The sequence below is a fragment of the Sciurus vulgaris genome (genome assembly GCF_902686455.1).
Source record: "Sciurus vulgaris genome assembly, chromosome: 5".
NCBI classification, from domain to species: domain Eukaryota; kingdom Metazoa; phylum Chordata; class Mammalia; order Rodentia; family Sciuridae; genus Sciurus; species Sciurus vulgaris.
This window is the reverse complement of record NC_136465.1, coordinates 167,674,494-167,698,932: the sequence shown is the minus strand read 5'-3', so window position 1 is coordinate 167,698,932 and position 24,439 is coordinate 167,674,494. Positions and strand designations below refer to the sequence as shown.

The window sequence follows — 24,439 nt, the reverse complement described above, 5'->3', positions numbered from 1 at the left end:
AGTCCACACGCAGCTGTCACGGGACTCAGCTTGCCAGAGTCTGCTCGCATGAAGTCCAAATGGATGCTCCTGATGGATGGTGGCCCTGCTCCAGGCTCAGACCCAGACTCCTTCCACCTCGTGACTCTGCCTTCCACAAAGTTCTAGATGCCTCTGCTGGATTCTCTTGCTCTGGCTGTCAGCCCAGAAAACCAAGTGGGCATTGTGTCTCAATGAGGCTCAGAAGTGGTGCCCATGCCAACCCATGTTTCGTGGCCCTCAGCCACAGGTAGCAAGAAGGTAGCCATGGTGAGAGCCACGTGTTGGCTACCTTGAGGAAGGCGTGCACTGAGCCTGGTACAGCCCTCCAGTGGAGCGAGGCCAGAGTGCTGCTTCAGGAACCGCTGCAGTGATCTGGAGACCGCAGGACCTCAGAACAGGTACACCCAGGTGCGAATCTCAGCTGCTCTGCTCGCTCCTCAGGAAACCTGGACCCGGCTTCCAGAGGGTGGGTGTCTTCCCGTCAGGACTGACAGAGGCCCAAACCTGTGGAGCTGGTACAAGGATAAAATGAGAGTCCCTGCCAGGCTGGCTGCACATTACCAGGTCTTTCAGAGTAATTTTTGAAGTCCAAACTTTTTGTCTTCCTGTTGAGACAGGACTTGCTTAAGGTCTCAGAGAAAATGAGCATCAGAGAGATCAGGTCTCAGTTTCCAGTTTTATGCCCATAATCTCGAGTCTGTAGCTTTGCCCAGCTGTGAACAGAAGTTTGTTAGGCCAGAAACACCCTTCCACCCCTCTAAACCCTCTGGCATGTCTACCCATCATTTCCAGCAGCTCAAAGGTCAATCTAGGCCACTGTCCTTAGGGACGGGAGGAAATAAATGCAAACTGCTTAAAGGGCCGATTTCCCTTGAGTCTAAATCTCCCTGAGCCTCAGCTGGCTGCCCAGAGAAGCAATTTAGCACATGCATTTTATCTCAGGAGAATCTGTGACTTGCTTGTCAGGAGCCCTGCGTTCCCTCTGTGGCTGGAGAGCCAAGTACAGTAGTAGCCTTCAGACCCTGTGAAGGAAGCTCTCCTGGCTTCTCAGTCTCTCCAGAGATACCCCTCAGTCCCTGGGTGAAAAGAAGGCTGATTTTAAGCTGCTAGAGTCTTCCTCTTGAGATAACATCAGCAACAAAAACAAAAAAAAAGCCCGTATCAGAATCTGAAAGGCACATAATGTAATCATAGTCACATTGCTCAGGTTTGCATAGCACTTTACAGTTTACAAAGCACTTTCACATGCGTTAACTCATTTGAGAAAATTGCAGGGAATCAGTTAACTACAGAAAAGTATAAAGAGGCAATAAAACTCATCTTTCAATCCATCCCTCGGGAAAATCTTCGTTAACCTTGTAATGTCCCTTTGATCTATTTTCTAGCATTTTTTGCCAGTTTGCATTTGTCTGTTTGGGGACCATAATGCATAGCCATTTTTATGGCCTTCCTTCTTCAGAACACTGTACCTTCTGCCTCTCTGATTCTCACTTCTGTCTGAAGGAGGTGTGCTGTGAGATGTCTATGGTTTGGGGTCCAAGGACTGAGACTCAGTTTTCACTTTTGTGTAAGAAGTGTGTGCTGAAGGATTAAATTAATGAAATAGATCACCAGAGAACATCAGCACTGCACCTAGCACATAGTAGGTGTTCTGTCCAGATCTGCTGAGTCCGGGTGAGAACCACGATAGTGATAAATATTTTACCAAAGCCCAGGATGACATCTGCCTTGGCCGCCGTTCCCTTTCTTCCCATGCAGGGACTGAGCACATCCAACAGGCTTGCTGACGTCACGTGGTGCTCCAGATGTTCTAGGCTCAGGGGACTCAGAGATGAGTCAGGTTCAGCCCTGACCTGAGCTCCCTGCACGACTGCTCTTTAGAAAATAGTTCTGGCACTCACTTACTTTGGAGTGTCTGTTTCCCGAAGGACGGTGTGTGTGTGTGTGTGTGTGTGTGTGAGATTAATGTTCTTCCCACACTGAGGGTAATCTAGTTATTTGAAACAGGTCAGCAAAAGCCCCCTCTCTCCACAGACGTGCCCGCCCGTGCTTCCAGGCACACAGCCACGCACATTCCCACTCTTCTGCTCGGGGGAACCGGAAGCCACGGACCTTTGTAAACACATTAAGAACACAAAGCAAAACCAAGGGAAGGAAAAACAATCAGCCCCACCCGCAAAGCTTTGTGCAGAGGTTTATTTTCCGCATGGGAATGATGATCTTTGCTCTTCGGCAGTGTGGGTGAGGCAGGGAGGATATCCGCGGGTTAAGTTCCCAGTCACGTTTGAGTTCCTCAAGGAGACAGGCTTGGCCACACTGCCTGCACTTCATGAATCAGAAGGGCCACCCCACTCAGCCAGCCTCTGCCTTCCTGCACCCCCAGGCCCTGGCCATACAGTCTCCTTCAGGTGTCTTCAGAGGCCTAGGTGTCCCCTTTCCTAACAGTGTCCTAATAACTGTGCTAACAGGTGATGTCTAATGAGTCACTCCTTTTACTCCAAACACTGTGCTCTTTGTACACAGCATCTTTGACCATCCCCTGGTGGTTACCCTCGCCCCCGCCTTTTGCAGCTGAGGAACTTGAGGCTGGGTAGGATTAATAACACACCCTGCCATGGTCCAGGCAGGAGAGGGAAGGACAAAACCACTCACCTTAGCCTGCATCTGCATCTTCATCTGAGGCTTGGTGAGCATCTTTCCTTGAAAGGAGCATGGTCTGGGAGGGGCAGGGAGCAGCTGTGGCCTCCCTAGTGACCTCGGGAATCTGAAACTGCCTTCCCCACCATCATGGCAACTTCAGTGCCTCAGTGGTGGGTTTGAAGAGAATAAGAAGGCACATGCTCCCGGCTCCCCAAGCAGAGCCCGGTGCCTGTTTCTGAGCAGAACCTGGCGCCTGTCGTCTGCTCTCCAGAATCTTTTCAGCCATCACAGACCCTTGAACTGCAAACATCAGGCAAATAATGGGGTTAGGGATGCACTTTCTGTGCACATAATTAGAGGACCCGGCAGGAAACCGGAAGGATGGGTCTTCCCAGTGATCACAGTCTCCTCCTCTGCAGACTTTGCATGCAGGCAACACGTGGGTGTGGACACTTCCAAGAGTGAAGTGTCACCGTCCCTCCAGGGTAGCTGCCCTCAAATAATTGCAGTTCAAGTTGACAAATGCTTCCATGGAGTCATGGAGGAATTGTTCCTGGTGCACAGAGAAGGATCTGCAGAATCAGGCAGAGCAGCAATGGTCTCACAGAGAAGGTGCATCACCTGCTAAATCTTGAATGGTAAACAGAAGGTCCCTAGGTGTAGAAGAGCGGGCTGCGGGGAAGGAGGGCCAGCAGCGAGGGAAGAACATGACATGGAAGAAAGGCACAGAGACATGGAGGGAAAGGAAGGTTTGGAAATACAGGGAGGATCAGTGGTAGGAGAACTGCATATGTGGGGGTGACGGGCAGAGAAAGCTGTAAGTGTCCCGAGGAAATCAGGGTTTAGTCTTGAATATCAGAGGGGTCAGTTGGCTCACAGGATCTTAGCTGGGATGAGGATTGCAGCTTCTGGTCTCATAGTAATTAAATAATTGGCGTAGTAGGAATCTTCAGAGGGCGAGGACATCTACTTGACTTGAAAAGTTGCAGGATATCCCTGATTGCAGCCTTTTAATAGGTAAAAAGAATTTAAAGACAGCCTATAATATCACATAGATCACTGGATCTCAACAGATTCCCCAAGGAACACTGAGAAATAATGGGCTGCATTTGGGGTTGTACGGGGCCATCTGGAGAGGCTACAAGCCTGTGACCTCAAAAGACTCAGGAGGGCAGCTGTCCACAGATGGTGGTTACAGACCCCACAGTATAAAAGGGCCGCTCACAAAATGCTAATGATACCTTATGGGTTCTCTGTTCCTCAAACCCCAGAAAACCTCACTGGCCCAAGAAATGTGAGTGGGGCAGCCGAGGAGCGTCTGCCCTGCACCGCCTCTCCGCCGTCTCGCGGCAGGCTCGTCTGGTCATGAGCTTTCCTCCTGGCTGTGGTAGACGTGCAAGAATCATGAACATTTCTCTTGAAGGCTCGCCTCAGGAAGGGATGCTTTGATGCCCTCGAGTTCTGCAGCAAAGGCCCGTCCCAGATCCAGCCCACATTCCAGGGCCGGGGATTCAGTCTGTCTTGTAAGCACCACTGCAAAGGGTAGGATGCTTCCAGGGAAGGAAACAACAATTAGAGCAATTAGTAGAATCACCCGCCACAGCACACATCTGAAGAAATAATGTCATCGCATGGTTAGTCAAGGCACTGGTCTTAACTGATAGAAAGCCGTATGGAATGGAGTACTATTCGGCCATGAAGAAGAATATTATGGCATTTGCAAATAAATGGATGGAATTGGAGAATATCATGCTAAGTGAAATAAGCCAAGCCCAAAAAACCAAAGGCCAAATGTTTTCCCTGATAAGGGGAGAATGATATATATAATGGGGGTAGGGGGGGTGGGAGTGAGAGAAGAATGGGGGAACTTTAGATTATGTAGAAGGAAATGAGAAGGAGTGGGGTATGAAAAATGGTGGACTGAGACAGACATCATTACCCTATGTATATGTTTGATTACTCAAATGGTATGAATCAACATTGTGTACAACCATAGAAACGAAATGATGTATCCCGTTTGTGTACAATGAATCAAAATGCAATCTGTAAAAAACTAAAAGCTAGATAAAATAATAAAAATTAAATTTTTTTTAAAAATGTCACTTCATCAGAAAATAATCCAGACTGCCCATCGCTGATTTCTTGTTTGGTAATTTTGCAGTGTTTTTCCCATTACAATTGCTATCATACATCGTCTATATTTGTGAGACAATAAATATCCTTTTACCTTCTTAAAAAAAAAAAAAAAAGAAAGAAAGCCGTTAGGAATCAAGTCATGTATTTTCCTGCTGATTGCGATGTGCTGGTTTTGAGATTAAAAAAAAAAAAACAACAATACGTCTCCTTGGAAAAACATTCTGTTCCTTCTATTCCTCCCAGCCAGGTTGGTAACTCCAGGCATATAAAATTCAGTCTATATTCAACTCTATGCTCTCAGGTGATTGACAGGGCTAATGTCACAGAAGAAATTTTTGGGAGCCAATGGTGTAACCTTTGGCAGATTATTGTTTGATAGACGTCAATCATGTTGAAATACAACTGCATGCTACAGGCTCCGCCGTTCTTAGCCTACAGCTTGCCGAGTGTTCCCAAATGTGTGCACACAGGTAACCTCCTGCCCTTGAGATGTGGGTCATTTCTGGCTTTCCCAGGGCATGCTCTCCACCACTCCACATCTGTGGATCCCATTCCTATCACTGGAGATGAGCTTTGTATCCAGTTGTTTAACTTTGTAATTCCAGGTGTTCACCTGTAACCCGGCGCCATCACCCTGCGGTTCTTGGTTGATCTGGGGCACAGGGGGAGGGTGCAGGCTGGGCAGCTGCATCTGCGTATCTCACGAGCACCCCCAGCTCCTGGGGAGTGGGCCGGTCAGCTGTCTGCACCAGTCCAGGTGGGAGGGAATAGAACCCAAGACGTCAGCAAGCAGATTAATGAAGTGAGAATTTCAGAGAGTTAGGGGAAAAAGAGAGAGAGAAAGAGAAAAGTGTCTTGATGTTGATTAAACACAGGTAAAATCAAAGGAAAAAAGAGGGTATGTTTTGATATTTGTTTGGTTTGGTTTACAATATATGGCCCGAAGATTGAAATCTATAGCCCTAGGGAAAGAAAAGCGTCAGGTCGCGTGGAGGTCCCTCCTCTTTGGGTCTTTCTCTTCTTTGGCCTTTCTCTCCATATCATCAGGGTGGTTCTGCTGGGTCGCCTATTTGTAGGGAATTAGTAGCGGGTTATACGTTTGTCCCTGGGCACGACCGTCTCTCCTAGCTAGGAGGGGCTCAGCCCTCAGGCGGAGGGGCTCCTGCCCCTCGTGACCCCCTCCTTGAAATTAGAGCCGATCTCTGGGGAGACGGAGCTCCTCCTGCCTCTGCCCACCCAGCGCGAGGGCCCCGTGTGCGTGTGAGCGCTCTGAGAGGCGAGCACCCTGGCCGCTCCCGGCGCCCGGGCGTTTCTTCCGGTCCCCAAGCCCGTGCCCTCCTGCCTTGCAGCTCCAGAAGCAGCTGTCCGAGCTGGATGAGGACGACCTGTGCTACGAGTTCCGGCGAGAGCGCTTCACCGTGCACCGCACGCACCTCCACTTCCTGCACTACGAGTACGAGCCGGCCGCCGACCGCACCGATGTCACCCTGGTCGCCCAGCTCTCCATGGACAGGTATGGCCAAGCGGGAGATGGACTCCGGGCTCAGGGCAAGCCAGCCGGCGGGCGTCTGGCCCCACCTGCCGCAGACCAGGCCGTGCTCGCTGCCGCTGCTGCTATTGGCTGAGGGTAGTGGGTGGGGGCTGATCCTTCAGAGGTAGAGCCCGACTCAGCCTGTCTCAGGAGAAGAGGGGAGACCTGCGGGCTGGAGCCCCAGGAGGCCTTTCCCTTGTGAGTGGACTGATGCGACAGACGTCCATTCAGCGTTGCCAGCAGTGCTGACTGAGCCCCGCCCTGTGCAATGTGCAGTCTGATGTGCCACCTGTCAAGCTTGGCCAGGGACAAACTGAACCACATGGGAGCTTTTAAAAAAGCAAATTCACGTCCAGGCACCAAGGCAGCCCTTACTTAAGAATCTGTGGGGGTGAGCCTTTGGTGTTGTCTGATTTATGCTTATGGTGTACAGGAGGGCGAGGGATCTACATAGTAACAAAACTGTAATTGCAGTAAGTGCTTTGCAGGAACTGGGACAGATAATACCAATGGCAGGTTGGTGGACTTCAGGCAATATGGTCAGGGAGCGTCTCTCTGAGGAGCAGAAGTTTCTGTAGGGATATGGAAAGACTTAGTACCTGCATTGCTGAAAGAAGAGCCCTCCAGACAGATAATCGAGCACGTGCAAAGACCCTGTGGAGGGAAGGATTCTGCACGCTCAAAAGCCTGACAGAAGACCAAGGTGGCCGAAGCTTCAAGGGACTGGGAAGAAAGTGTCATGGGACAAGATCACAGAACTCTGGGTGTTCTTAAGATATTTGGATTTTATTTAAAGTGTAGTAAGAGGTTATTGAAGAAATTCATGCCATCAATCATGTGATCTAATTTTTATATTTTTTAAAACACCTCTTTGGATGCCGGGAGGTGAGTGAATCTGAAGCCCATGGTCACTCACTCAGAACTACGCAGCTGAGTGGGCTTCCCTTCCCCTGGCCTGTTTTCTCATCTCTAAAGCCGTGCAGTCACGCAGCCCATATAAGGGTCTCACTATCGTGTGCCAGGCAGGCTTCCGGGGCTGGGAATATCTGTATGAAGACCCATCCCCGCCACTTAGGACTCAGGCAGGATATCTGTTTCCTGTTGTCAGGAAAGAAATTACCACACGTGTAGAAGCTTAAGAAAACAGTCAGGGGTCAGGCTGGGGGCATATCAGCAGGGTCCTCTGCTCAGGGTCTTAGGACTGAAGTCAAGATGTTGGCCGGGACTGGGGGGTCCTACAGGAGTAGGCAGCCACTTCTAAGCTCATCCACATTTTGGCAGAGTCTGGTTCTAGGACTGAGGTTCCTTTCTCCTTGCTGGCTATTGACAAGGTCCTTCTTAGTTCCAGAAACTTCCTCCAGGTCCTAGCCACATGACCTGCTCACGGCATGGCCAGCTGAGAATCTGTCCCTCATATTCCTGGGTCCTGCCCATGCCCAAGGGGCGGGGGTTTGACAGGGTGTGTCCACCAGGTGGTGGGAATCTCAGAGGCCCTCTTTGAGTCCACCAGCTGTGGACAGGTAAACAGGTCCTCTGACACAGAGTCCTGAGTTCTGAATGCCAGGCAGGAGGCAGGGGAGGCACTGGCAGGTGCCACAAAGCTCAAAGGAGCAGCCCACTCCCACCAGGGTTGGAGAAAGGAAGACACAGGGTGTGTGTCAGAAGGAAGGTGTTGCCTGAGCTGAGCTGGGGATGGGTGGACTGAGAGTAGAGGAGACAGAAAGAAGCAAGGCAGGCTCTCCAAGGAAGAGCTCCCAGCACATTCCAGGACAGAATGTAGGGAGCACATGGCACTGTGTGGTTGGTGACCAGAGAGCACGAGAGAGGAAGGGCCAGGAGCTCAACCAGGTGGGCAGTGGGGAAACCAGAGGAGGCTTCCAGGCCTCAGGCACCAGTGATGCTGCACAGGCACCTGACCTAGACCAGTGTCCCAGAGTCACGCCAGGACTGCCCACGTCCGTTGGCTTCTCACCCAACCTCCCTAGCCCTCAGCCGATCAGCCAGTCACCGGGCCACACCAACCCTGACTCCGTGCCTGTGTTTCCTCCTCCTCCACATGTCTAGCAATGAGCATAAGATCTGACCACCCCCCCATGTGAGTGCCAGATGACAGTCAGATGGCTTCAGGTCCCCAGACCCCGAGCACCTGAGGCTCAGATACTTCAGCCTACAAATTTAGGGACTCTGCATGAGCCCAGTTCCCATCTCTCCCAGCATCGTCGGCTCTCCTCTGTCCCATCCACACCTCCTAATAAAGCATTTGGATTAAGGGCAAAACATTCTAAGTCAAGAATAGTGACCTGTGGCCACCAAAGATACTGGACATACTTTCTGATCTGAGTAAAAAGAGGCCTTGCTGTGTAGGAGACTGATCCCTGGAGTCAGACATTGGGTATGTCGCGACTCTGCCACTTTTTGAATTTGACCTTTGGACAAAGTCACTTCATCTAAGCCTCTGTTTCCTCCTCCTTGCTCTGGGAATGATAATGACGTCTTTATTGTAATCATCTCTAAGGTTGTTGTGAAAGTCAAACGAGAATGCAGACCCATTCTGCCATCCTTGCCTCAATGGTGACGGCACTAGTGACCAAAATCTGGTGCTGGGTCAAAAAGGCGCTAGACCTAGGGACCAGGAACTCTGATTCACGTTCCACCTGCTCCTTCTGTCCTCAGCTGATGATCCCGACTCAGTACCTCTGGGTCTCTGTGTTCTCCTATAAGACAGGTTAAAAATGCGCACCTCCCAGGGTCCTGGTTAGGATTAAATGAAAAAGTCTGAAAGCCCCTGGCATCAGATAAATATCACGGGGACCTGAGTGTCCTTACAGAGGCACGTGGGAGAGGGAGGAAAAGAAAACAAGAAAGACCTGGACTCAGAGTCCAGCTGTACCACATCCCGGCTGTGTGGACTTGCACTAGGTACTTGCCTTCCTGAACCTCACTTTGTGAAGTGGCGATGGTACTGTGGAGCTCAGGGATTGTTGTGTGGATACTATAAAATAGGAGGATGTTAAATGTCCAGTAAGTAGTCAGCATGAACGATTATTAGTTTCCCTTTCACCCTGTGTCTCGGCCTCTTGTGCTGCCTGAAGACCTTGCTATCTGGGATTCACAAACCAGTAGAAGGAAAATGTGTTCAGTTAACAACCCAGACTCATCCTTTTTACACACTTATTATCAGTAGAATAATACCAGGAAAACCAAGCCACTCCTTCCAGAGCCAAAGGGAAGCACCCACCTGGCCTGGGCCACGGGTGACCCCAACAGGACCTTTCTTGCAGCCATTCAAAGAAAGCCCTGGTCCCACGTTCGTCTGCAGCAAGCACTGACCACAGGGGCCTCCCTTCCCAAAGTCCACATACCCCAAGCATAGCAGATGCATGCTACCCCCAATGCACGGTGACAAGTATTGCCATCCAGGCAGTACTTCAGAGGCCCCAAGGTCTCCATGACGGACACCGAGCAGGACACACTCAGAAATTCTAACACAGCACCAGAGTCATGCAAATGCAAATGGCAGAAATCTCTCCAGACTCCTCCATTCTGGGCTGCATGACCAATTACAATACAGCACACTGACTGGTGCCTGTTGGATTGATTTTTAATTTGGCAAACACTTCAGGTGTGTTTGTAAACCATCCAGTCAGAAGTAGCCCTACGTGGATGCCACAATAAATCAGGCAAGTTGACAGGCCGGCCCCCGGCCATCTCCCTGCAGAATTCTGCTCAGGAAGAATGAGTGTCACTGGCCATGGCCCTAGTGCCAGCAGGCCTGCGTCTCCTTCAGTCACTCAGTGGCGAGGGCATCTGTCCTCTGCTACCTGACCAGGGAGACGCTTGTTCTCTGGTATCCTGTTGTCAGAGATGTTGAAGAGCTAACCACTTGCAGGCACCATCTGACTGGTGGATTTCCTCTCTGCTTTCTGAAAACAGGAAAGAGAGACCAGAAATACAAGTTCTTGAGTTCTACCCAGACCTCCTGAACCAGACTCCCCAGTGGTGAGGAGTCTTTTTAAATTAACCCCTAATCAGGCCAGCATTTGAAAGCACCAGCCCTTTTCTGGAGAGTAAAAAGTAATTCTCTTTGTGATAGTCAGAGTACCCTTTGAAACACATAAATCCAGTCCCACCACTAAAGTCCTCGGGTGATTTTCCATTGCATTTACAATAGTGTGCCCACTGCCAGGTGGCCTTCGAGGCCACAGCCAGACGCCTGCTCCTGATCCCCACTCTGTGTCCCCCGTGGTCCTGCTTCTTGCTTGACTGAGCTAGATCCATTTCTACTGCAGGTCTGTTCTTGGGCAGCTCACCCTCAGACTGTCTTAGGCCATCCTGCCTGCTATAAGAAACCTTTAGACACACGTTTCTCACAGTTCTGGAGGCTGGGAAGTTCAAGGTCACGGTGCTGGAGATTCACAGTCTGCTGAGGGCCCGCGTTCTGGCACGTGGATGGCTGTGTCTTCAACTCTGTTCTGAAGTGGTAGAAAGGGCACAGGTACCCTCTGGTACCCTCTGGGACCTCTGTTATAAGGGTGTTAGGAACTTAATCACTTCCCCAATGCCTTCACCTTGGGGTTAGGTTTCAACATAGGAATTTGAGTTAGACACCAATAGACGCACATAGCTCTAGATGTCAAATTTCACCTGGAGAGGGCCTTCCCAGTCCAGCCCGCACAGCCCCTCTGTCCTACCTCCCTGTTCTGGTGCCTCTCTTAGTTCCATCTGAATTGAACTGCGTTTGGTTTGCTTATTGTCTCCTCCTTCTGGAACGCAAGACCCAGAAGTGCAGGAACCTTGTCTATCTCGCACCCAGGTACATCAGAGATGATAAGTGTTTGTCGGGTGAATGCGTGTTTGCAAGGCAGATATGGAACCCCAAGAGGAAATTGTAGCTGTCATTTGCTGAGTACCTGCTGTATGTCTAGCTGCAGAGCCAGGTGCCTTTATACAGCATCCCATTTAAGATTCAACTCCAGTTAGCTATTGTATCAGTTATCCATTGCTGCTTAACAAGCAATCCTGTCTTAGCAGCTTAAGACTACCACCATAATGAACTCAGGATTCTGTGGCCGGGCAGCTTGGCCTGTGCTTAGCGCGGCCCATTCAGGTGTCTGCTATCACCGGGGTAGGTCTTCTGCAGGTTGTCTGGCCATTAGCTAGGTCAGTGGGGATACCTGGACATATGGCCCATCATCTAGCAAGGTGGCAGGGGCTTGTTTGCATGGGGATAGTCACAAATTTTCCAAAGGAGCAAGCCCTGCTGTACAGCGTGTTTTAAAGCCTCTGCTAATGTAATGTTTGCTAATGTCTCACAAGCCAAAGCGAGCTACTTGGGGCCAGGCCAGGATCAGTGTGGGAGAGTCTTCCCAAGGGGTGGGAATAGAGAGAGAAGAATGATTTGTAGCTCTTCTTTCCGACTGAAGCTTAAAGTATGCCTCTTGCCCAGGTGTACTGACACAGCTCGGAGGTCAAATCCAGGACGGTCTGACCCCAAACCCACAGTTGCGAGCTGCGATCATGTCCCAGCCTCCTTGTGGCAGTGTACCTGAGAGGCCTGGGCCAGCTGGTAGGGTGAGAGTGCCCCATTCCAGCAGAGACTGAGCGACTGCCTGCCCAGACGCTCTGGAACTCCGTCCAACCCTGGCCATTACGTTGCTCCCTGCCTGCTAGTTAGTAAATTAAGGACTGCCTCTGTGCAGCTTCCTATCTCAGTAGGACTCCCCAGAGTAACCCCGGCCTGTTCCAGACCCGCCAGACAATCTGAGACTTTGCCTTCCCCTCCCCAGCAGGAAGCAGCAGGGGAAGTAGGAACTGGGCACAGAGTCAGCCCTTCTGGATTCTAGAGTTCACTAATCCATCGACTCCTCCTGTTCTCTTGAGCAAGTCCCAGCCCCTCTGTGAAACTTATCTCTTTCCTCTTTCATCATGAAAATGGTCCAGACCAAAAAAAAAAAAAAAAGGAAAGAAAGAAAGATCTCACCATACGTACAGTTCTGTGGTTTCGGAATTGATCTCTGTCTCCTGCAATACGCGGCACGGGCTCTGTCCTCGCTGTGCTGGGCACTCTGTCTTCCTGTCTAGGAGACCAAAGAAAGATGCGTGCAGAGCTTCGCCCGGCAGGAGCTGCAGAGGCGCCCCTCCCAGAACAGAAGTGGAGAGACACAGCCCTGGAGGAGCAGGAGGGCGCTGGGCCTCGGAGGCAGCCCCCCAGAGGGGCCGGGAAGGAGGAAGCAATGGACAGAAGTGGATATCAAGGGAGGAGGGCACTCTTTTGGGGGAGAAACAGGCAATGAGGGGCAGAGATTTGGGGACCCTGTCCTCAGCCTAACACTCATTCGTACTGAATAATGACCTGGCCTCTGAGGTCAGGAGGACCCCCACCGGTCTCCTCCTCCTGACTGACGCACAACCAGGAAGACATGGCTTCACCTCCTCACCTGCGAAACAGTGAGCGGGTCTCCATCCTGTGGAGTTCCAATGAATATCAAAACCGATGGGCGCCACAGTGTGGCTGGCACCGGGCAAGCAGGAGGAGGGGGCGCCGTCGGATTGCTACCACATCTTTCACGTCGGCCTTGTTGGGAACCTCAGGCTGTCCCTGTCGCTCAGGTCCTGGCAGAAGTTTGGGTCTTAGGGAGAAAAGGTTGGAGAGGACTGGCGGATCTGGAGACCGCGGGTTGTTCCTGGTTCCCTTGCGCTCCTGGCTGAGGCTCCACGGGACGACACCTGGCACCTTTCCCATCTCGCTCGCATCTTACTTTCCCCGTCAACGGCACCTCGCTGCTGGGAACCTTCAGTGTCTTCCTCCGTTCTCGTTCTGAACTCTTAGCAGAGCCTGGCAGAAGGGCTGTGCCAGGTGGGGCTGCCACCGGCTCGGAAAAGAAAGTCAGAACCCAAGTGAGTAGAAGAATCCGGAGCAAAGCTGTCCTCTCCCCGGGCCCTGGCACGCGCACCTCCTGCCCCCACGCAGGCCAACAGTCTGCGTTCAGGAAGCGGTTCCTGCCCTTTGCTCTCTGGCTCACAAAAGATTGGTGCAAATAGCTCTCCCAGGAAGTAGAGCCCACAGTGTCCCCAAGAGGAAACTGAGGCATGGGACCATTCAAACTCCCAGATCCTCATAGCCCAGGAGAGAACAGGGCCCTACTGTGGAGGCTCAAGGGCAAGTTCAGCAACCTGAGGCATCCCGCAGAATGTTACCTTTAAAAAGTGACTCAGGTCAGTGTGGTTAGTGCACATTATCAAGGGTGAGAAATGGAGGGCGTTTTACCCTGGTGAATATCTCAATCTTCCATATTGGAAAAGGGAGCCAATCTGAGCAATAGCAATTCACAGAATTACTGAGAGAAAACTCTGGCGGTCCAAAGAGAGCGCCATTGACAGGAGAGAGAGGTGCCCATTTTCTTTTGTTTAGAAGCATGTAAATACATGCAGTCTCTTTCTTGGTAATCATCTGAATAAAGTGGACATCCTTCCCAGAAGACTGTTGGTCATGTCCCTCTTGCTGGAAAGGGGGAAAAATTGAAATTGGCTTTTGCCGTTTTGTTAAACCATAGATTTTGTGTACCAGGCACTTCTGATGCCTTTGAGAAGAAAAAAAGAAAAAGAAAGATCCTCATAGATTTCTTTTCAAACCTTTCCCAGAATGCTCCCTGTGAGAAGCACCTTCTGTTTTTCTCTGGCCTCTGCTCTTCCCCGCTTCCCTTGGCTCAGTGCTTTTAAGCATCCGTGTGAACTTGGCTGGGCCCCTCGGGCAATAAGCGCTCTAAACAGTGAAGACTTCACCCGAGGTGACTCAGATTCCCAACACTCACATGTCCTTCTGTTCCCTTTGCAAACACCCAGTATTATTTTTTAGCAGCCACTTCAAGCCCCATTGAGGCTTGTCTCACACATCTGGTTGATAGTTCCAATAATCTATGCTGGAGCCTCAAGTCCTTTATTAGGAAACTGGGGAGAATAGCCATGCTCAAGGTTGCTGGAAAAATTCTGGAAGGTGCCTGGTGTGTGGGAATACTTCTATAACTGTACTTATTTCTCATGCTCTCACTGTTGGCTTCCGTGCTCCTTATCAGTCAGTGCCCTCAGTTTGTCTAAATCTGTGGCTGTTCACTGTTTTCAGTCAGTAGAGCTGTTTTTCATCTGTGCTGAGAGAGAAGAGGTATAGGAGTTTGAGCAGAAAGAGGATCTTCAGATCATTATCTACAGTCACATACACCTCCCACCCCTTTGCATTAATCTGTTTTCTGTTGCTATAACAAAACACCTGAGACTGGGTAGTTATAAAGAAGAGGTTTCAGACATTATTACCTCACGTCCATATATGACTGCATGACTGATGTCATCCTACAATCTGTACAATCAGAAAAATGAGAAATTACACAATTACACTCCATTTATGTATCAAAATGTATAAATGCATTCTACTGTCATGTACAACTAATTAGAGCAAATTTATTTATTTATTTATTTATTTTAAAGAGGTTTATTTAACTTACAGTTTGAGAGGATACCAGTCAAGTCCAAGGTTGGGAGGCCTCATCTGGTCAGCCTCTGGTGAGGGTCCCCCTCGACTACAGCACAACATGACGAGAAGTAGGAAGGAAAATAATTCCAGGCAGAAGAGGGAGCACCCCTACAGTGAGGGCCCAGGGCTCAGCATAACTGTCATTTAAAGCAACCCACTTTCATGGGAACTCACCCAGGATCCAGGAGAACTACGTGAATCCCTTCCAAAGGCACACCCCCGTGACCTGGCCACCTCCCATGGGCCCCTCCTGAAGACCCCACACCTGAACACTAACTACCACATGGAAACCCAGCTTCCAGCCCAGGCAGGTTTGGGGGCAAGCCACATCCAAACCACAGCACCATTGAAAGGGAGTCGAGGCTTACAGTGCTGGGCGACTTTCGCCACCACGTGTTCGGTGGGAGGCAGAGACGGGAACCAGCGTGGCCAACGTTTTCCTATTTTATGGGTAAAATAACTGAGTGAGGAGTCTTCCGAGACCGATTTGGATTTGCGGTGGTTGGAGGTAGAGGCCCACAGGAGGCCCGGCAGACGGTCGGGGACGGGCCAGCTCCTCACGGCCCACCGCCCTTTCTTTTCCAGGCTCCAGATGCTGGAGGCCATCTGCAAGCACTGGGAGGGGCCCATCAGTCTGGCCCTCTACCTGTCGGACGCCGAGGCCCAGCAGTTCCTCCGCTACGCCCAGGGCTCCGAGGTGCTCATGAGCCGCCGCAATGTGGGCTACCACATCGTGTACAAGGAGGGCCAGTTCTACCCCGTGAACCTCCTGCGCAACGTGGCCATGAAGCACATCAGCACCCCCTACATGTTCCTGTCTGACATCGACTTCCTGCCCATGTACGGGCTCTATGAGTACCTCAGGTAAGTGCCTGCTGAGCCCAGCTGCTCCCCGCCCATGGAGCTGGAAGGCTCGCAGGGCCATGCGGAGCACGAAGAGACACCCCTTAGGATCCTGGTCTAGTGGAGGGTTTTCTGTTCTTGGCAGCTGAGGCCAAGAAAGGGGATGCGACCTGCCTAGCCCACCCAGAGGTAGAGCGCCTGCCTGCCAGGTGTGGGAGACGCAGTAGGCAACCGTCCCGAGGAACAGACCGGAGCCCTGGGTTTGCATAATGAAGTGTTAGTTTGGTCTAGGAAGCATCCTGTCTCCCAGTCTAATGCTCTTTCTATAGCATCTATGAAAACACACTGTCCCTCTTCCAATTTTGGATCAGACAGCCTTCACGTAACCGTTCTAAAAAGATCACTGCCTATTCTTTAAAACAAATCTAAGTGATAATGATGCCTAACATCTATTGAAGTGCTTGCCGTGTGCCAGAAGCTGTTTGGAGCGCCTGACAAGTAGGCTCTCATCCCTGCCCCCGCCAGCCTTGCCACAGGTAGCTCCGCCATCTTCCTTTACCAAAGGGGAGATTGAAGGAACTAGGCTAAGCCACTGGCCCAGGGGGACACAGGAGTGCAGGGGGAGCTGGGGTCAGCATCGAGACTGGCCGACCCTGGAGTCATGCACCTAATTACCTCAAGGCTGTCTCTGGCTCTCCAGGGTCCTTTCCCAACTGTCCCCACCTGGAGGGGCAAACATCCAGCATCTGGAGAAAGCCCAGATGGAGGGCTGCTTGGCTGTGTGGGGAGTGGCATTTATCAGAGAATAATAAACAGCATGAATTGAAAGAGACTAGAATTCACATGGCCCGAGGTTCCATTCACAAGGTAGAGATGCGCCAACAACCATTTTAAAGAATCTTCCTCTTTCTGCTGTTATTGTTTAGAATGAGTTATCTCCACTGCCAGGGGAGTGCTTGCTTGGCTCCCGGGGAAAAGGAGGTGGTCTGCATTTCTTATCAGCTGGATCCAAGAGCAGGCATACCTACCCCATTTTCCAGGGGTAGCAGTGAGGCTCAGGGGAGCAAAATGGGCTGCTCACATCCAGAGGGCCTGTGTCAGGATTTGAACCAGGGTCTACCAGATTCCAGGTTTGCAGGCCATGTTGCTTTGTATTTATCTGGCTGCTCCAGGGTTTCTGACCGTCCAAAATAGGGCAGGATCTGATTTCTTTCTTTCTTTTTCTCTGGCCTGCCTTCCTTCCATCTATCTCTGTCTCTCTCTCTCTGACCCTCCCAATCCCTTACTATCTCTCTTTTCTGCCTCTCTCTTAAAAGGACTCCAACATTCTTTAAACCTTTGGTACTTCAGCCAAAGCCTGAGTTTGGCGTGAGCAGCCTCCCTGCCCTGCTCTCTCGAGAGCAAGGAAAGGCAGCTGTCTCCTCCGTACATCTCCTGGATTAGGTTTCCTTCCAGGGACACGTTGGGGATCCATAGCATGCACCCCTCTTCTGAGCAGGGAGGAGCCCCTTCTGGCCTCACTGAGAACAGTAGCATGAGCAACGCTCTGACAGCCTGGAGGCAGGTAGGTGCTGGAGCACAGAGCTCTGTGAACCAGGACTCCTGACTCCACCAGGCTCTTAAGAAATGGAACCTTTCCCCAGCTCCGGCTCCAACGGGGCTCTGAATCCCATTGTGTGGGTTGAGGGTGCCCCCATGTGGTCGGCTCTGTTCCTGCAGCTTTTGAAACGCAGATTTCAGAGTTGACATGCTCTGGAAGTAACTGATAGGTAGGGAAAGTGTGGTTCCTCCTGTCTCCCCGCCTGGACCCATTGAAGAGAGACTTTTAGGACAGGACCCTGCCCGTTGTCACCTTCTGGGCTCTTCTTTAGAAGCACTGGAAGCCTTCACTCGGATGAATTGAAAGTGACCTGGCCCCATTGTTAAATGCTGTGGTCTCTACTCTCTCCAAGGGCTATTTTATGACTTTACCTCATCATGTGTTTAAAACCAGTACACACGAGCAGATGATTTATGTCGGCTCCTTGTTTTTTCCTGATCCGAGACCCTAAATGATGATCAACATCTTACTCAATGTGAAGTAATTAATGTTGCCCATTAATTAACATTTTTGCTTAATGCCGAGTCTCTGGAGGTTTTAGTTCGGTCACCTTATCACAGATGCCTGTGGTTCCCCCCAGGGGGTTTGAAATACTGCAAATTGTTCCTAGAATTCAATTATTGTCTAAGCAGACCTTGCCTGAGAATACTGAGTGCAACTCAGCAGAGAGACCCTAGGCCCACGTCTCCCCACTCCCGGAATGGAATTCCTGCTCTCGGGGAGCAGGAACAAGTTAGGAGGTCCTGCAGAGGAGCTGGGAATCTGCGTTTCCATATAAGATTTTTAATATTAGCAACTTATTAAAAATAAGTTTTTAATGCTGCTCGGCCAGACCAAACATGGCTCCAGGCTGCACAGAATATCCCGACTCCTCCAGGCCACCCGTCTATACCCTCTGACCTCGACATTCCCTGGACACTGAATTTTAAAAAACAGTAAAGGACGTAATTCTATCAGAAGCCCTAAATAAGCATGCACTGTCCATTTCCTACGAAGGCAACTGTACCAATTTGCCATTGGCTTGGGGAGAATTTTTTCTAGTGATCAGGAAGGACTTATTCCTGATCCATACATTATCAGTGGATAGACCTTGATACCCGCGTTATATCTCTGACTGGGGAGGAAGTTAGGGATGCTGGTAGCCATGGAGCCCAGCGAGGCCAGCAGACCCCCTGATTGACTGACTTCTTCAGCTTTGATATCTGACAAAATGCTGTACCCAAATTCTGTGAAAATACTACTATTAAAAATGAGAGTTACAATGCATTGAGCCTGGACCATGGGCCACTCTGCCAGTGGCTTCGTTTCCATTCCATCTCTTCACACTTCTCTATGCAGTGGGTATTTCTGCAGGTGACCAAACCAAGGCCCCAGACAGGTCAGTGTTATGGCCAGGAGGTGGTGTGCACCACACACCCCAGAAGGGGCTGGATCACTCTCAAGCCCCAGGACTCCGAGCAGGCTCACCAGCAGCCCTCTGGCTGCCTGCACCCCCAGACACTTGCTCATGTCACCCTTCTTGAGGTCCTCCCTGGTTTCCAAAAAAAGTTCAGCATCGTAGCTCTCTGAGCAGTTGCCTAGCAACCAGCTAATATTTCAGCAAAAACAAACAGTTCAATCGGAAAATAATGAAATCAGCTCTATTCAGGGACATAGATGCAGAATTTCACTAAAATCTCTCTTCCACGCCTTCTCCTATTTCTGCTAACAAATGAGCTCGTAGACACACTGCTTGCACTTGGTTTACAGAAGTGTCCAGTGAAGTTCAGTGGACATGGTCAAAGTCATACAGACCTGCATTTGAACCCAGGTCCTCTATGCTGGCCAGGAATGTGACTCGGGGCACTTCCGACACGCCTGTCCTCACTTAACCCAGGAGCTGATAACAGCCTCTCACTGGTCGGTGCTCCACGGCTAGACTCCATGGAACGGCCTGTGGGCAGCACTCCGTATTGGACCCTTCTCCAGGCCCCAGTGCCTGCCCTCGGAAACTCCCCACCACCTTCCAAACAGCCTGGCTAACTGCAAGGAACCATTTGACATCGTCACTCTCTGAACCGAGAGCTCTATACAAATGGACCCTGACCTGGAAGGGTTCTGTGTGCATTTTTTTAACTTTACGAGGATGCAAAAGCAATAAGCAGTCAGTAGAAACCTTGTGGCACATTTTGAACTTTGATCTGAATAGCGATGTGCAGTCTGCTTCTCTCCTCAGAGGCTGTGGGTGCCGCGAGCTGCAGCCCCACAGTTAGAAGGGGGACCACCGGCACCCCTCAGTGCACTGTGTGGCTACGCCGTGACATCCAGGAGGTCAGCTGAAGCAAATGCATTTTCCACTTTCCATATTTCAACTCATGGGGGTTCTGTCAGGGCGCGACACCGTGGTAAATGTTCCTTACTCAGCATCGACTTGGCCTTGAACTTGACATCCCTCACTTGTGGAATCTGTGAAATGGGGATCATTCTATTTCTTCCCTCATTGAGACCTTGGAAAGCACCTAGCAGTGCCTGGAACATTCTTCTTCCCATGAGCATCCCTTGCATGTCTGCGAAGGCCATGCACTATTCTGGGCACTGGAACAGTGGACAGACGAGGCAAGGCCCTGTCCTCTGGAGGTGTACACGCCACCTGTGTGTGCTGCTGCTGTTTTGTTAGGATGGCCATCACAGATGCAGAGATAAAAGATACAGGAGTTCAGTCTAACAACAGATGGCCCACTGTGGCCAGGTGGGACAAGTCTCTGGAAGAGCTGCAAGTTGAGATTAAGCTTGAAGATCGGTGGGTCAAATGTCATGAGCCGGTGTCAAATGTTGTGAGACACCGTGGGGCACATTTGAGAGTCACTGAAGCCACTGGTGTAGGTGAAGTTCCAGAATGACAGGCATATTGGGAACAGGACATCTCAGCCGACACCGACCTCAACCACGAAACTAGCGCACGTTTCCGGCCTCATCAACCTGCAGAATCTTCATCTCTGCTGTGCTCGCTGACTATGTTTTCAGGGACACACGTGCCACCCTGGCAGGGAGGGTGTTGCACGGTGTTCCTGTAAGAACGACAAGCCGGTTTTTTCGGTGCCGTGCAGGAGGGCATCTGGCCAACCCCCATTCCCGTTTTCCCAGGCATACAATGGCTGCTCTGTAAATTCTTGAGTGAGTGCAAAAATGTGAACAAGGCCAGGTAGAAGTGGCACCAAGTGAGACTGACTGGCTGCCTGCCAAGAGACGTTACCAGGTGGCCTTTCCTTGGGTTAATTTATTATTTTAATTCTGCTATATCTGTGACATTTAACGTTTATTGAGCACTTACTATGTGCCAAGCACTGTGATAAGCACTTTTGTGTGTATTTTATCATCTAACATTACCACAGTTCATTTTACACAAGAGGATGTTCAAGCTAGGCCTCACGCTCAACGGCGCAGTACCACTAAGTGGGCACCTGGCTTGCCCTGGGCTCATCCAGAGGTGTTCTGTGCCTGGCCTCCTGACAGGCCCATGTCCAGCTTCATTCTGATGGCCACCATCATCGTCACAGCTTGCCTCTGCCAAGTATAGCCTGGCAGCCAGGAGCTCTCTTATCCTTGACGTGAGAGAATCCATGTTATCCTTACAAACCCCACAGCACGTAGGCGCTGATACTTCCCCCAACTAGGAGAAAGCCGTGGCTCAAAGTTGTAACTTGCCCCAGATTTCAAGCTGGTGGGTGTCCAGGTGGGATAGGAATCCTGGCCATCTGCCCCAGAGGTCCCTCCTAACCCCACATCGCCAGTGCTTAGGACACTTCCTGGGATGTACTAATTCCTCATGTGAATGTCCGAACAGTGGCATTTAATAGGGATGTTGAGCTTTGTGTGAGATGAGGGTCCATAGCCCAGAGCTGGGAGTGTGGCCAAGTGCTCGACAGATCGCAATATTACTATTGTTTCTAAAATTTGCCCCCAAAAGCTCATTCTTAGTTTCTTGTTCTCACCTACTTGTCTCTGACTGACAGGTTCTCCCTCTGGGTGTGCTAATGCCATCCATTTAGGAGTCATCAGACCTTGCAGGGGCCTGGAAGCCCCTTCTGCTCACAGGTGATTGTGCCCACGTCTGACTTCATCTGCTGTGTGTCTGTTGGCAGTGACCCCCTCTGTGGGAAGCCATGTCTCCCTCATTCGTTAGTCTTAGCTGTGGTTCCCGCACACCTCCTGGAATCCTGGCTTCCAGGAGCTCATTTCCTAGGCAACTCTCATAGAAGCTAAGCAAACACTTACCTGGCCTCCATGTTTGAGGGTGTGGAGAAGGGAGGAGGAGGCTGTGCCGAGCCCTGCCTCAGAGTCACCCACACAGACAACGGGCACGACTCAGCTCTGCTCCTTCCTTCCTCTGTGCCCCTGGATTCTCACCCGAGGTGGGTTGCTGAGGTCTCAGAGGAGGGGTGCAGAAGGTTCCCACTGCACGGGGTGGAAGCCATGCTGAGGTCCAGTACCATGGAAACTGGACAGAGCTCCAGGTGTGGGGGACAGCTGGAGATAAGGGCCTCCCAGAGTCACCTCCCCCCACCCCCGCTCACACACATACACACACACACACACACACACACACACACACACACACACACTGCACATGCCCTTCACAGCCCACGTACTCCCTGGCTCGGTTTGCACCATGCCCAGGCCGTGTGCCAGGAGGGAGCGGAAATCAAAGAACTGTGGGTGAATCGTACCTAGGCCTCAACTTTCTCCTCAAACAAGGATGACCCAGCCCTGTCCCTCTACTCCCCATGAGCATGGTGGAGGACAGGAGGCACAGCCGTCGAGAGAGGACCCAGGAAGGAAGAAGCAAATGTTCTCAAGTGCCCCCACGAGCCGCCTCTGCGTGCGGCTCTGGACGAGGGCTACCTTCTGGCGACAGCCTCGCTAAGACTTGTGCTTCCACTCTCGTTATACACGTGAGAAGATGGATTCAAGGGGTAGAATATACTCTTGGCCCAGGTCTCTGTCCCTCCCAAGAGCCCTCTCTGCGACGCCACTCTCCCTCCCACGTGGCAATCAGATCCGTGCCTTCGTTCCCCACACTTTGACCTGTGTGCCTGGCACTGTGCACGGGCTCGAACGCTAGTGTGGGTCAGGCTGGCCCCTGACCGCCAGCGACAGAGACAGAAGCAGGTGGCCATCCCCAGAGAGCACAGCCATCCCAGAGGACCCAGTCCCAGGAAGATGCAGACTTGTCGTTAAGGGACCTGTGGGGAGACATACAGAGCCAGCAGAGGGGAGCAGACAGGTGCAGGGAGGCCAGCCCTTCCCGCTGGCTTCGCAAACCTCGAGGCACAGAGGGACTGTTGTGGGGACTCTGGAACAGAAGCACGCCCCAGCCCAGGTTTCTCCCCCTCCCGGAGTCCCGGGAACTTGTACAGGAATTTGGCTACCTTCCAACTCAGGTTTGATTAGACAGCGGGCTCCCTGACATGTCATGGTCTGGAACTTGGCTGTGGAAACCCTGGCCTCCAAGAACTGACAAGTCAGGTTCTCCCCTGGCCTTCTGGTGGCCACCAGCCTCCAGCCCTGGGGCTCCCAACAGTCCGTCACTTGTCAGTGCCAGCCTCCGTCATCCCTTTCAACCACACACACGCAGCACAGCCAGGTCTGCTGTGGAAGTGGGCTTGCATATGGGGAAGACGGAGCATCCCTCACCCCTACCCAAGGAGCAGGGGCAACGGGAGGCCCCCAAGGTAGCCAGCGCCACGAGGACAGGCGCTCAAAGCAGTCACCTTGGTCAAAGCCAGAGAGACTGGTGAGACACTCTGTAGGATTCTGGGAGGCCGCTCACCAACCAAGGGCAGTGGCCTGTGCAGCCAAAGGCAGAATGGGGAAAAGTCAAAGTTAGATTTCACGGTGAGGGAACATGGCTGACCCTAGCCAGACCTGTGGAGTCAAAGACAAGTTATAACAGTTTGAGAAGCTCATGGTGGTGAAGAAAAGAGCCAGTGCAGGGGTTCAGTTAGCCAGAGGGTCCATGCACATGTCCCCCTATTACAGTCCTGCTTATTTTAGGGCCTCAGACCTTGTCAGCCCCTAAGAGGTAGAATCTGCCATGTGGATGGCATTGTCCTTTAAGAAACCTGAGCGAGCAGGCCATAGCCTGTTGCCTGCTCCCTGAATTCTTTGCTAACCACTCTCCCACCAGCTGCCTTGACCTTGAACTTCAAGACATTCATTGCTTCAGTCACAGGGTTGGAAAAGTAGACTTGAGTCACTACATGGACAACCTTGGCCAAATAGATCTGTAATTATTCATCTTTCCCAGTTCATGCTAAACTGGTGCTGTCTTTATTTCTACAATTATTATTTTCATATGATGGTGGTCCTACCGGCTGTGCTGTGGTTATGTATGCACCTAACCTCTCCGAGCTTAGCATCTTGTTAGTAAACAGAGTACTAGAAGTACCAGTGTCGTAGAGCGCCGTGATGGAGGAAGTAATGCAAAGATGGAGCTGACACAGAGCTGGATTCTGCACACATTTAAGCACTTATTTCTGTTTACTGATCAGCTGCAATGTTCTTAAGCACTTACTGCTGTTTATCAATCACTTACAGTATGCAGGCGTGCTCTTGGAAACTCGGTTCACCCAAATGTTACGTGCTTCCTTGTCGCTAGAGTTTTGCCAATACTTAGAACACCTTCTCCTGACTGGCTAACTTCTGTGTCTTGGTCAGAACACAGCTCTGGGTGTTCTCCATCACTGGACAACTGGGTGCCCTGGGTTTCCAGGGCCCTGTCTCCCCACACTTGGAGCGCCATGCTGAGGTTATATCTATTCATCCCATTCCGTACCTAACGCCTTTGTGTCTGCCTAATTAATATTCATTAGTTAAGGAATGTATTATCTTACTTAATTCTCTTAATAACCAAGTCCATAAAGTCTTATTATCAAGATAAGGAAACAAAAGCCCAGAGAGTTAAGAAAATGGCCTCTGATTATGCAATTACCACAGTGGAGGAGTCGAGATAGAATCTACACCATCCGATTGAAAAGATCTCACTCTTTGTCTCAGGGTTTAGCCTCCCTTCAAACCAGCATCCCCTGGGGAGACGTTCAGCCCTAGTGTGCTGAAAATCATGTCAGTGACTTCTCATGGGACATCAGACTCTATGGTCACCCTT

The 24,439-nt window shown here is 51.0% G+C and overlaps 1 protein-coding gene across 7 annotated transcripts in view; it reads left to right on the top strand.

Annotated features, from left to right (window-relative positions):
* Positions 1 to 24,439, top strand: part of LARGE1 (LARGE xylosyl- and glucuronyltransferase 1) — a 493,033-nt gene that overhangs the window by 453,883 nt on the left and 14,711 nt on the right. For all 7 annotated transcript variants that reach the window (XM_079141602.1, XM_079141604.1, XM_079141608.1 and 4 more), the window contains 2 exons: positions 6,147 to 6,310; positions 15,438 to 15,716. In XM_079141602.1, coding sequence (XP_078997728.1) covers positions 6,147 to 6,310; positions 15,438 to 15,716 — 443 coding nt within the window. The remainder of the gene's footprint in view (positions 1 to 6,146; positions 6,311 to 15,437; positions 15,717 to 24,439) is intronic.